Here is a 13576-nt window from a genome sequence, read left to right on the forward strand (position 1 = left end):
CTAATTTCAACTGTTTGAGGAATCTCCATACTGTTTTCCAGAGGGGTTGCACCAGCTTGCATTCCCACCAACAGTGTAGGAGGGTTCCCCTTTCTCCACATCCCCGCCAACATCTGTCGTTCCCTGACTTGTTAATTTTAGCCATTCTGACGGGTGTGAGGTGGTATCTCATTGAGGTTTTGATTTGGATTTCCCTGATGCCAAGCGATGTCGAGCACTTTTTCATGTGCCTGTTGGCCATTTGGATGTCTTCTTTGGAGAAATGTCTGTTCATGTCTTCTGCCCATTTCTTGATTGGATTATTTGTTCTTTGGGTGTTGAGTTTGATAAGTTCTTTATAGATTTTGGATACTAGCCCTTTATCTGATATGTCATTTGCAAATATTTTCTCCCATTCTGTCGGTTGTCTTTTGGTTTTGTGGACTGTTTCTTTTGCTGTGCAGAAGCTTTTTATCTTGATGAAATCCCAATAGTTCATTTTTGCCCTGGCTTCCCGTGCCTTTGGCGATGTTTCTAGGAAGAAGTTGCTGCGGCTAAGGTCAAAAAGGTTGCTACCTGTGTTCTCCTTTAGGATTTGGATGGACTCCTGTCTCACGTTTAGGTCTTTCAACCATTTGGAGTCTATTTTTGTGTGTGGTGTAAGGAAATGGTCCAGTTTCATTCTTCTGCATGTGGCTGTCCAATTTTCCCAACACCATTTGTTGAAGAGACTGTCTTTTTGCCATTGGACATTCTTTCCTGCTTTGTCAAAAATAAGTTGACCATAGAGTTGAGGGTCCATTTCTGGGCTCTCAATTCTGTTCCATTGATCTATGTGTCTGTTTTTGTGCCAGTACCATACTGTCTTGATGATGACAGCTTTGTAATAGAGCTGGAAGTCCGGAACTGTGATGCCGCCAGCTTTGCTTTTCTTTTTCAGTATTCCTCTGGCTATTCTGGGTCTCTTCTGGTTCCATACAAATTTTAGGATTATTTGTTCCATTTCTTTGAAAAAAGTGGATGGTATTTTGATGGGGATTGCATTGAATGTGTAGATTGCTCTAGGTAGCATTGACATCTTCACAATGTTGATTCTCCCAATCCATGAGCATGGAACGTTTTTCCATTTCTTTGTGTCTTCTTCAATTTCTTTCCTGAGTATTTTATAGTTTTCTGAGTACAGATCCTTTGCCTCTTTGGTTAGATTTATTCCTAGGTATCTAATGGTTTTGGGTGCAATTGTAAATGGGATCGACTCCTTGATTTGTCTCTCTTCTGTCTTGTTGTTGGTGTATAGGAATGCCACTGATTTCTGTGCATTGATTTTATATCCTGCTACTTTACTGAATTCCTGTATGAGTTCTAGCAGTTTTGGGGTGGAGTCTTTTGGGTTTTCCACATACAGTATCATATCATCTGCAAAGAGTGAGAGTTTGACTTCCTCTTTGCCGATTTGGATGCCTTTGATTTCTTTTTGTTGTCTGATTGCTGTGGCTAGGACTTCTAATACTATGTTGAATAGCAGTGGTGAGAGTGGACATCCCTGCCGCGTTCCTGACCTTAGGGGAAAAGCTCTCAGCCTTTCCCCATTGAGAATGATATTCGCTGTAGGTTTTTCATAGATGGCTTTTATGATATTGAGGTATGTACCCTCTATCCCTATACTCTGAAGAGTTTTGATCAAGAAAGGATGTTGTACTTTGTCAAATGCTTTTTCTGCATCTATTGAGAGGATCATATGATTCTTGTTCTTTCTTTTGTTAATGTATTGTATCACGTTGATTGATTTGCGGATGTTGAACCAGCCTTGCAGCCCAGGAATAAATCCCACTTGGTCGTGGTGAATAATCCTTTTAATGTACTGTTGGATCTTATTGGCTAGTATTTTGGTGAGAATTTTTGCATCCATGTTCATCAAGGATATTGGTCTGTAATTCTCTTTTTTGATGGGGTCTTTGTCTGGTTTTGGGATCAAGGTAATGCTGGCCTCATAAAATGAGTTTGGAAGTTTCCCTTCCATTTCTATTTTTTGGAACAGTTTCAGGAGAATAGGTATTAATTCTTCTTGAAATGTCTGATAGAATTCCCCTGGGAAGCCATCTGGCCCTGGGCTTTTGTTTCTTGGGAGATTTTTGATGACTGTTTCAATTTCCTTAGTGGTTATAGGTCTGTTCAGGTTTTCTATTTCTTCCTGGTTCAATTTTGGTAGTTGATACATCTCTAGGAATGCACCCATTTCTTCCAGGTTATCTAATTTGCTGGCATAGAGTTGCTCATAATATGTTCTTATAATTGTTTGTATTTCTTTGGTGTTGCTTGTGATCTCTCCTCTTTCATTCATGATTTTGTTGATTTGGGTCATTTCTCTTTTCTTTTTGATCAGTCTGGCCAGGGGTTTATCAATCTTGTTAATTCTTTCAAAGAACCAGCTCCTAGTTTCGTTGATCTGTTCTACTGTTCTTTTGGTTTCTAGTTCATTGATTTCTGCTCTGATCTTTATGATTTCTCTTCTCCTGCTGGGTTTAGGCTTTCTTTGCTGTTCTTTCTCCAGCTCCTTTAGGTGTAGGGTTAGGTTGTGTATTTGAGACCTTTCTTGTTTCTTGAGAAAGGCTTGTATTGCTATATACTTTCCTCTCAGGACTGCCTTTGCTGTATCCCAAAGATTTTGAACAGTTGTGTTTTCATTTTCATTGGTTTCCATGAATTTTTTTAATTCTTCTTTAATTTCTTGGTTGACCCATTCATTCTTTAGTAGGATGCTCTTTAGCCTCCATGTATTTGAGTTCTTTCCGACTTTCCTCTTGTGGTTGAGTTCTAGTTTCAATGCATTGTGGTCTGAAAATATGCAGGGAATGATCCCAATCTTTTGGTACCGATTGAGACCTGATTTGTGACCTAGGATGTGATCAATTCTGGAGAATGTTCCATGGGCACTAGAGAAGAATGTGTATTCCGTTGCTTTGGGATGGAATGTTCTGAATATGTCTGTGAAGTCCATTTGGTCCAGTGTGTCATTTAAAGTCTTTATTTCCTTGTTGATCTTTTGCTTAGATGATCTGTCCATTTCAGTCAGGGGGGTGTTAAAGTCCCCCACTATTATTGTATTGTTGTCAATGTGTTTCTTTGCTTTTGTTATTAATTGCCTTATATAATTGGCTGCTCCCATGTTCGGGGCATAGATATTTACAATTGTTAGATCTTCTTGTTGGATAGACCCTTTAAGTAGGATATAGTGTCCTTCCTCATCTCTTATTACAGTCTTTGTTTTAAAATCTAGTTTGTCTGATATAAGGATTGCCACCCCAGCTTTCTTTTGGTGTCCATTAGCATGGTAAATGGTTTTCCACCCCCTCACTTTCAATCTGGGGGTGTCTTTGGGTGTAAAATGAGTCTCTTGCAGACAGCATATTGATGGGTCTTGTTTTTTAATCCAATCTGATAGCCTGTGTCTTTTGATTGGGGCATTTAGCCCATTTACATTCAGGGTAACTATTGAAAGGTATGAATTTAGTGCCATTGTATTACCTGTAAGGTGACTGTTAACTGTCTGTTGTCTGTGTTCGTTTCTGCTCTTTGCTGTTTTTAGGTTCTCTCTTTGCTTAGAGGACCCCTCTCAATATTTCTTGGAGGGCTGGTTTCGTGTTTGCAAATTCCTTTAGTTTTTGTTTGTTCTGGAAGCTTTTTATCTCTCCTTCTATTTTCAATGATAGCCTAGCTGGATATAGTATTCTTGGCTGCATATTTTTCTCGTTTAGTGCTCTGAAGATATCTTGCCAGTCCTTTCTGGCCTGCCAGGTCTCTGTGGATAGGTCTGTTGCCAATCTAATGTTTCTACCATTGTAGGTTACATATCTCTTCTCCCGAGCTGCTTTCAGGATTTTCTCTTTGTCTCTGAGACTCGTAAGTTTTACTATTAGATGTCGGGGTGTTGACCTATTTGTATTGATTTTGAGAGGGGTTCTCTGTGCCTCCTGGATTTTAATGCCTGTTTCCTTCCTCACATTAGGGAAGTTCTCTGCTATAATTTGCTCCAATATACCTTCTGCCCCTCTCTCTCTCTCTTCTTCTTCTGGGATCCCAATTATTCTAATGTTGTTTCGTCTTATCGTATCACTTATCTCTCGAATTCTGCCCTCGTGATCCTGTAGTTGTTTCTCTCTCTTTTTCTCAGCCTCTTTATTTTCCATCATTTGGTCTTCTATATCGCTGATTCTCTCTTCTGCCTCATTTATCCTAGCATTTAGTGCCCCCATTTTTGATTGCACCTCATCAATAGCCTTTTTGATTTCGATTTGGTTAGATTTTAGTTCTTTTATTTCTCCAGAAAGGGTTTCTCTAATAACTTCCACGCTTTTTTCAAGCCCAGCTAGTATCTTTAAAGTCATGATTCTGAACTCTAGGTCCGACATCATACTAATGTCCGTATTGAGTAGGTCCCTGGCTGACGGTACTACCTCTTGTTCTTTTTGCTGAGGTGATTTCTTTCGTCTTGTCATTTTGTCCAGAGGAGAATAGATGAAGGAGAGAACAAAATGCTAACAGGTTTACAACGTCCCCAGCAAATATACTGTATACAAATCAGAAAAGACCTGAAACCAGGGGAAAAGAAAGGGAAAGAAAGAAAAAAGAAAGAGAAAAAGAAAAAAAAAAAAGAAAAAAAAAGATAAAAACAAAACAATTCAGAAAAGGCAGAATATGATCAAATATGATCAGGCTAGTGCATAGATCAGTGCCACACACTAGATTTTGGGCGTATTTTGGTCTGTTAGAAAAAAGTGCCTCCTAAAATTTTAAAGGAAGAAAGACATATATGTACAAAATAAGGGTTGATACAATGAAGGGATGGAAGATGACTGTAAAGATGAAAATTATAAAAGATTTTATAAAAGGACTTGGTAAGATAAGTTGTTTGAAAAAAGAAAGAAGATTTAAGGAAAAAAAAAAAAGGAAAAAGGGAGAGAATGTGATCAGGCAGGAGACTAGAACAAAGCCATACACTAGTGGTTTAGGGTATATTTTGATCTGTTAGAAGAAACTGTACCTCAAAATTTTAAAGAGAGAACAACTTATATATATATGCCAAAAACAAGGATAATTACTATGAAGGGATAAAATATGGCTCTAAAAATGAAAAAAAAAATAAAAAATGTTTTTTTTTTTTTAAAGGGATTTATAAGATGTTGGTTGAAAAAGGGAAAAAGAAAAATAAAAAAAGTCAACAAAAATTAACTTTGATGAAATAATGAATCATGGTAAAAAAAAAAAAAAAAAAAAAAGAAGCCATGAATCTATGTGCAGTCTTCACCTAGCGCTGGAGTTCTCCTATTCTCCTGGATCGATCCACTTGGTCTTGGCTTGCTGGCTGTTTGTGCTGATCTTCTGGGGGAGGGGCCTGTTGCTGTGGTTTCCAAATGTCTTTGCCGGAGGCGGAATTGCCCCGCCCTTGTCGGTCCGGGCTAAGGAAGCTGCTCCAGTTTGCTCTCAGGAGCTTTTGTTCCCTGCAAGCTCTCGGTACAGCTTTGGAGGACCAGGGCGAAAATGGCGGCCTCCCAGTCTCCGCCCGGAGGAGCCGAGAACTCGGGGCCCCACTCCTCAGTGCGCCCCCAGAGAAAAGCAGTCACTCCCGTGTCCCCGGTCTCTGGCCGCACTCCGTGCTCACCCGGCCTGTGATCGAGCGTTGCTATCTCTGGCACCCGACCCCGCTCGGAGTCTCCAAACCCAGCAGATCCCTGCAGTGCGTTCCCGCACCGCTCCTCCCCGGGAAGGAAGGGGAGTCTCCCCGGATCTGCTCCTTGTTGGGTCCCTGCTGGGGGAGCCGTGCCCCGACTGGGCCGCAGATCACAGTTTGTGGCAACCCAGAGCTGAGAGCCCGCGACTCTGCTCCGTCTCTGCAGCCGGCTTCCCTGCTGTGATACCTGGGAGCTCTGCTGCACTCAGGCACCCCCGGTCTCTCTGTGACCCCAAGGGTCCTGAGACCACACTGTCCCGGGAGGATTCCACCCCCCGCTTAGCCACTGCAGCGACGTCCCTCCGCCGAGCCAACTTTTAAAAGGTCCGATTTTGTGCTCCGCGGCTCTAGCACTTGCCAGAAGCGGCCGACGGAGGCCCCTCCCCCGCCGTCTATCCTCCCGAATATCGCCTCGGATTCACCTCTCCGCACGCCCTACCTTCCAGTAAGTGGTCGCTTCTCTGTTCAGAGAGTTGTTGCTACTCTCCTGTTCGATCTCCTGTTGAGTTCGTAGGTGTTCAGAATGGTTTGATCCCTATTCAGCTGAATTCCTGAGACCAGACAAAATCTAGGTCTCCTACTCCTCCGCCATCTTGCTCCGCCCCGAGAGTTTGACTTCTTCTTTGCCAATGTGAATACCTTTTATTTCTTTTTGTTGTCTGATTGCTGTTGCTAGGACTTCTAGTACTATGTTGAACAATAGTGGTGAGAGTGGGCATCCTTGACGTGTTCCTGATCTTAAGGGAAAGGCTCTCAGCTTTTCCCCATTGAGGATGATATTCGCTGTGGGTTTTTCATAGATGGATTTTATGAACTTGAGGAATGTTCCCTCTGTCCCTGTACTCTGAAGAGTTTTAATCAGGAAAGGATGCTGTATTTTGTCAAATGCTTTTTCTGCATCAACTGAGAGGACCATATGGTTCTTCTCCCTCCTCTTATTAATGTGTTCTATCACATTGATTGCTTTGTGAATGTAGAACCACCCTTGCATTCTGGGGATAAATCCCACTTGGTCGTGGTGGCTGATCCTTTTAATGTATTGTTGGATCCTATTAGCTAGGATTTTGTTGAGGATTTTGGAATCCATATTCATCAGGGATATCGGTCTGAAATTCTCCTTTTTGATGGGGTCTTTGCCTGGCTTGGGGATTAAAGTAATGCTGGCCTAGATGAGGAGTTTAGATGCAGGTTTATCCTACTCTCACTTGCTCAGGAGGAGCAGAGGGTGCCTCCCGAGGCTGCTGGGAGGATAATAATGCTTTGAAAAGTAAGAGGACTATTGAGATTGACCAATCTTTTTGTTTTGATTGATTCAAGACCCCAAAGGGAGCCAGTCACCTGTTCACAGTCACCTCTCCACTCCCAGCACAGCTCCTGGGCTTTTCACAACCCCTCTGCAGGGGTGACAGCTAGACCAGGGCTACAAGTGGCCAGAGGCTGTGTGATGGAAGCAGCTGTCCCCTCACTCGGTGGCCCCAGGACTCTAGGGCCTGGGAGTAGGGAGAAGCTTCAAGGTGGAGTAAGGATGCAGACCTAGACCTCACCCTCTCACCCCAGCGTCTAAGGGCCGAGTCCTCCTCCACGACACCTGCCTAACCAGGGACTTCCCAGCATAGGAAAATGTGGCCATACTAAATTCTGGTGCTGTGCTGAGCATTTTCCGGGGAAAATGGAAGAGCAAAGTGAGGTCACTTGATTTGAACACTCAGATTTAAATATCTCCCCTGTCTGCAGCACCCGTACCTAACTGCCAAGCTATGCTGTCCCTCTCAGAAAAATCTAGAACTTTGTCTTTGGCCTCTGTCTCTGTTTTCCCCATTCTGTGTTCCCTCATCCTCCAATTGAGAGCCAATCCATTCATTCAGCAAACATTGACCGAGCACCACAATGTAACAGGTAGCACTGTGAAAGGGGCTCCTGCTTTGCATGGGGGGAGATAGGCAGGCACCTCAGTATTCTGTCTTTCCCTCATCTTCACAGATAATCCAATCAACACTTTTGCACTGAATTGTAATAAATGACAATGAATAAAACGATGCTCCATGCAGGCAGTTAGCAAAATAGCCAACCTCCAGTTGTAACTCCTCAAGAATCTCTCCGAGAAGTATTTGGGAGGTGCCAGCTCTGCCCACAGGTGAGATCAGGATTTTCCAGACCATCTGCTTGCACCTCAAGCTTCCCCCAGTCTGTCCCTGACTCCAGGCTCCCCTGGACCTGAGAAGCCTTAGCCATGGTAGAAGGAAGCTGCCTTTGCCTCAACTTTGGGATCACAAGCTTCTCTATCCAGGTGACAATTCTAATAGGCCCCCTGCCATCCAGGAGACTGCCAAATGATTGCAACAGGTCAACCTGCCTCCTAGGCAAAGATGCAAGACTCCTCAAGACTATGGAGTGTGTTGGGTAAGAGCCCACGTGTACGCCATTCCTTAGCTGGGGGGCTATGGACAAGCCACAGTTAACTTATGTGAAAATGGAGATCATCAGGGCACCTGGGTGGCTCATTTGGTTGGGCGACTGCCTTTGACTTAGGTCATGATCCTGGCATCCCTGGATCGAGTCCTGCATTGGGCTCCCTGCTTAGCGGGGAGTCTGCTTCTCCCTCTGACCCTCCCCCCTCTCATGTGCTCTCTCTCTCTCTCATTATCTCTCTCTCAAATAAATAAATAAAATCTTAAAAAAGAAAAGAAAATGGAGATCATCAGAACCCAACCTCAAAAGGTTATCGCGAAAATTAAATGAATGGCTCTGCATTCCCATCTCCCCCTCACTCACCTGTGCACATAACAGCTGCAAAGACCCAGCACTGCCCATACTTCACAGGCTGCCTGCCCCTGGCTGACCACTGCCGCAGGATGGCTACGCTGCCATTCCACTCCAGCGGGCTGACCCCCTGGGAGTAGTCCTCTCCCCAGTTCCCCTGCAGTACACCGCTGTCATCATTGCTGTTGATCTGCAAAGGCCAGACAGGTGTGTTTCCGCAGTGCCCCTGGGGAAGCCCAGATCATCCTCAGACAGAGGCGGGAGGGCTGCTATCCTTACCATGGCGCTCACCACCCTGCAGACGTACACCGGGTCATTCCGTTGGGAGTAGTCTCTGGACGGGTTCTCTAAGAAGTACAGGCTCTTGTTCAAGATCTCGAAGCAGATATCTATGATGTCCTCTTCAAACTTCCAAGTGATTTCAAGGGAGAGAAAAGAGAAGAGTAAAAATGTCTAGCATCCTGAAACTTCAAGTCCGTAACACAGACTTTTAGGGATGGGGCATATGTGCTGGGGATAGAGGTAAGGTTAAATATTAGACAAGGTCTTGCCTTCAAAGAGCTTACAAATCAAATTGGGAATGTATGAGATTCAGACTTCTGAAAAATGAACCTGCGGGGCTCTGATGGAAAAATGCAAACAGAGTTCGGAGGTAAGAGATCCCTGTTGACCAAGAGATCAGAGAAGGCCATTGGTGACAGGGGCCTTTGAAGGACTAGCTGGGCAAGGAAGAGAGCAGAGAGGGGATGTTCACCTGAGGTCTTTGAGTTTGGTGGTGCCAAGGACAGGGCATAGAGATTCTTGTTTCTGGGGGACATGAGGCAGTAGAAAAGATCAGATGGATAAATACAGGGGCAGCCATGAGAGGAGAGGCAGCAGAGTGTGGGGAGCCTTGAAATCAGGTAGAGGAGTTCAGCTGAAGCTGGGAGCCCAGGAGAAGCCAGTGTAGGCTCATGACATACGTTTATAACATATAGAGCGACACATGCTGCAACCCTTTTGGCTGCCAAATGCACTGGTATTTGTTTCAATTTCAAAATATCACACAAGTTGTCACAGTTAGAGAACAGGACAAGGCCCCCTGCTCTCTCCCCACTATCCTTCTGGTGAGTGTGGATGGAGCAGAGATGTCAGTGGGAGGGAGGCAGAAAGTACACCAGTCGCGGTTGGTGGTTGGGAGTGGAAAAGTTGCCCAGAGCCAAAAGTCCCACCCTTTGGACACTGACTGGATATTTGGTATTATTAAAGGAATTGCTGTTCATTCTTTCAGTTATGATAATTTATTGTTTTTCAGAAAGAGTCATCATCTTTTAGAGCTATAAACAGAAGTATTACTGGATTAAATGATATAGTATCTACAATTTCCTTCCAAAAATTCCAGTGATGAGTCGGGAGGGATGGGGACAGTATAGACCAAACTTTTTCTGTAAAGGACCAGAGAGTAAGTACTTAAGGTTTGCAGGCTGTGGGATCTCTGTCTAATCTACTCAACTCTGCCACTGTAGCATCAACACAGCCATAGATGATACGTAAGTGAATGAACATGGATGGCTGTGTTCCCATAAAATGTTATTTATGGACACCGAAATTTAAACTTCATATAATTTGCACATCAAAAAAAATTTTAGTTCTTTTTCAACAATTTAAAAATATGAAAACCATTCTTTTTTTTTAGAGATCTTATTTATTCATTTGAGACACAGTGATACAGAGAGAGAGAGAGCATGAGCAGGGAGAGAGGCAGAGAGAGAGGGAGAAGCAGGCTCCCTGCTGAGCCAGGAGCCTGATGTGGGGCTCGATCCCAGGACCCTGGGATCATGACCTGATCCGAAGGCAGATGCTTAACCATCTAAGCCACCCAGGCACCCATGAAAACCACTCTTAACTCAGGGGCTATATAAAAACAATCAGGGGACTATAGTTTGCAAACCCCTGGTATAGATGGAATCAGATTCGCCATAAATTGCTCACTATTGGAGCTGAGAGATAGGTTCATTTTAGTAGCCTGTCTACTTGAATTATGTTTGAAGTTTTTTATATAAAATATTAAAAACTTAAGGGGCACCTGGCTGGAGCTCAGTCAGTAGAGCATGCCACTTTTGATCTCTGGGTTGTAAGTTCGAGCCCCATGTTGGGTGTAGAGATTACTTAAAAATCTTGAAACAAAAACAAAAACCTTGAAAGACATCTCCCCTTCCTTCCTTGCCCCTCTTAGTGGATGGGAAATTGCCCTAGCGCCACGCACCCTGACTTATGTTAGTGGCCCTTTGTGGGCTACTAGAGTTGATTAAGAACCAGCTTAAGGAGACCCGCTCCAGGCCCACTTTCAGTGACAGTGTTACCTGCCCGTAGTTCCAGGGCCAGGCAGTGATGAATCTTTCATGACCCTTGTAAACAAAGCCATAGTCCATCATGATATACTCCTGCAGCAGTATTTCACTTGGCAGGTAGACATCATCCTCTGAGTGGTTAAATAGTGGAGGGGACAAAAAACAGAGTAATAAAGTTAAAAGACAGTGATGACAGTGTCCTGCAGGATAAGAGGGGAAGGTTGATGGCAACAGAAATCAAGACTGGACCCCTTAAAAGACTACTGTGCTTTTCTAGAGGCCAGTGATAGATTCTGTACTTTGAACATAATGATTATCATTTGCTAATGGTAAAAGTAGAAAGCTTGTTGTAGAGATTTGGAAAATATAGATGACAGAAAGAAGATGATGAAAATCACTCAGTCCCACTACTCAGAGACACCCACCATTACAATTTGGTGTATTCCAACCATTCTTTCTCTCCACATATATGTAATACAATTAGGGTCCCACTGTGTTCCATTTCCTAATCTATTTCACTTAACCTCACACCATGTTCATTTTCATCATGCCATTTATTTATTTATTTTTTTATTATTATTATTATTTGGTAAAGGTGGTTTTTAGTGAGCACATGGTAATATATGGCATAGATAGGTAGCTTTTATCTTCTGGGCTTTCTCAGAAGAACCTCACCAAGCATTCCCAGTGGATCCGGTTAGCATTACAGCCTGTGAGCAAGTCATACCTGCATTCCAAGGGTTAAAAAGCAGGATGAAAGTCCCCAGTGGGTGAACCACACTGTGACCCTGGCCCTGAGAAATCTCTGTCTTCAGAGTGTAGGGACCAATGACTGCATTGGCTGGCGTGAAAAGGGAGACTAAGAGCGAGTTGGTGTCAACGGTGAAGTCAAAGGCGCTCCAGACATTGCCTTTTCGAGCCTGGGTGAGGGAGAAGGTGGCTCGGGTTCCCAGCAACTCCATGGACACTGGTCCTGTGTGGGAGAGAATGATCCCAGAGTGAGGTTTAAAATCTATGTGACATGACTCCAGGGAGACTGGGAGGACCCTCACCGTCTTGCTAATCCTTTTGGCTTAAGGCTTTTATTGCCACTGGGTGTCTTTGGGCAAGCCACTTACGACCTGTGGGCCTCAGTTTTTTTATCTGTAAAATGGGATAATAACTGTACCCACCTGAAACTCTGGTCATGGGGATTAAATGAAATAATATGTATAAAGTTAGCACAGCGCCTGTTGCGTACTGAAAAATAAGCTGTTTCTATCACAGTTGCAGTTTTCTGAGTTGGCCAAATCTTTCTTAACATCACGTATAGGGTCCTGGGGATCCCAGGAAAAGATAGGGGAGGGGACACTCAGAAAGGAGAGGTGGGAGCCCTACCGGTGAATTTTGCCTTGGGGCCGGGTGAACTCACCAGTCTCAGCCACAAAGGTGAGGTAGTCTGTCCCAAAGTGGAAGGGTCTGTTGAAATGTAGTTGGAGCCCAAAGGGCTGGCCCCGCCGCACGATGAGCCGCTTCAGGCCCATCTCCTGTGTGTGATGCTCCTTGTTGTTCCTTGGGCTCTGCAGGTCCACAGACCTGAGCTCCAAGCCTGCCACTGAAGGGGGATGAGGGAGGAGATAGGTCATTACCCGGCCGCGGCACCCTGGCTCTGACTTTGGTAGGATTCCATCCAGACCTTAGCCCTCGGCCACTCTGCCTCCTAGTTTCACAGTCTGGCCTCAGAGGGCAATGTGGCAGGCCCTGACCCTGGAGTGGGAAGGTTGTGATCCTCATGACCTCTGCCCCTGGACCCGGAGCTACAGGGCTTAAGAATCAGGGTCCCAGGAAGAGAAATGTCTCCACAGAGCTGAAACTTAACCCTTGAAGGGCCACCGCATACTATTTACCACCTTTATTGACAATCTTTCCAAAACTTACTCTACTGTCCTGCTGATAGAAGAAAGAACATATTAGAATTTTGTACGAGTTAAGTCAGTGAGCTGAGTGGAGGCTGGGACCTCAATTACAGGCTTTGAGATCCTGGGTGAGTGGCTTATTTCTCACCTGTCAGCTACATTCCAGGTGTATGAGGGCACTGACTCTTCCCAGGATGCTCCTGTAGGTGTACACCTAATATACAGATTAAAGACTCTCATAGCTCAATGGGCCAAAGCGCGGGCTCTCACCACCTCAGCTGTGAGATTTTGAGTGAGTCACTTATGTCCTACACATCGTGTCCTCCACTGAAAAATGGAGACAGCGGTATTCCTACCCCATAGGGTTCATGTGAACGTTGAGTAAGGATTCACATGTAGAGACCTTACTATAGTGGCAGGTAGAGAGTAAGCCCTCGGTAATCTAATCGCTCGTAGTGCTAGAATAATGCAGCTTCAGATTTCATTTGCTTTGTTATTTTTGCTGGTGGTATTCACTGCACTTACTGTAAACAAAAATCCGTTAGGTCTTTTTCCCAAGTAGCATATCAGTTTATCTCAGTGTTTCTCTCCACTGGAGAAATTCTATCCCCTGGAGGAAATTTAGCAATGTCTGGAGACATTTTTGGTTGTCACAACTGGGCGTAGAGGCTGAGGATGCTGTCAAACAGCATCCTAGAGGAAAAACAAATGTTAGCACCCACCTGGTTTTTGTGCCATTCACATTTTGAACTTCCACGTATTTTTTTTAAGATTTTATTTATTTATTTATTTATTTATTTATTTATTTATTTATTTATTATTTATTTAAGAGAGAGTGAGCACGAGCCGGGTGAGGGGTAGAGGGAGGGATCATGACCTGAGCC

At 44.1% G+C, this 13576-nt stretch overlaps 1 protein-coding gene across 1 annotated transcript in view; it reads right to left on the bottom strand.

Annotated features, from left to right (window-relative positions):
- The window catches only part of TGM7 (transglutaminase 7), a 34791-nt gene that overhangs the window by 10421 nt on the left and 10794 nt on the right, over window positions 1–13576 (bottom strand). The window contains exons 2-6 of the mRNA XM_027570313.1: window positions 12209–12391; window positions 11525–11770; window positions 10810–10928; window positions 8747–8875; window positions 8480–8657 (exon numbers count right to left, since the gene is read on the bottom strand). Of these exons, the coding sequence (XP_027426114.1) occupies window positions 8480–8657; window positions 8747–8875; window positions 10810–10928; window positions 11525–11770; window positions 12209–12391 (855 nt within the window). The remainder of the gene's footprint in view (window positions 1–8479; window positions 8658–8746; window positions 8876–10809; window positions 10929–11524; window positions 11771–12208; window positions 12392–13576) is intronic.

This window comes from Zalophus californianus, chromosome 6 (genome assembly GCF_009762305.2).
Source record: "Zalophus californianus isolate mZalCal1 chromosome 6, mZalCal1.pri.v2, whole genome shotgun sequence".
NCBI classification, from domain to species: Eukaryota; Metazoa; Chordata; class Mammalia; order Carnivora; family Otariidae; genus Zalophus; species Zalophus californianus.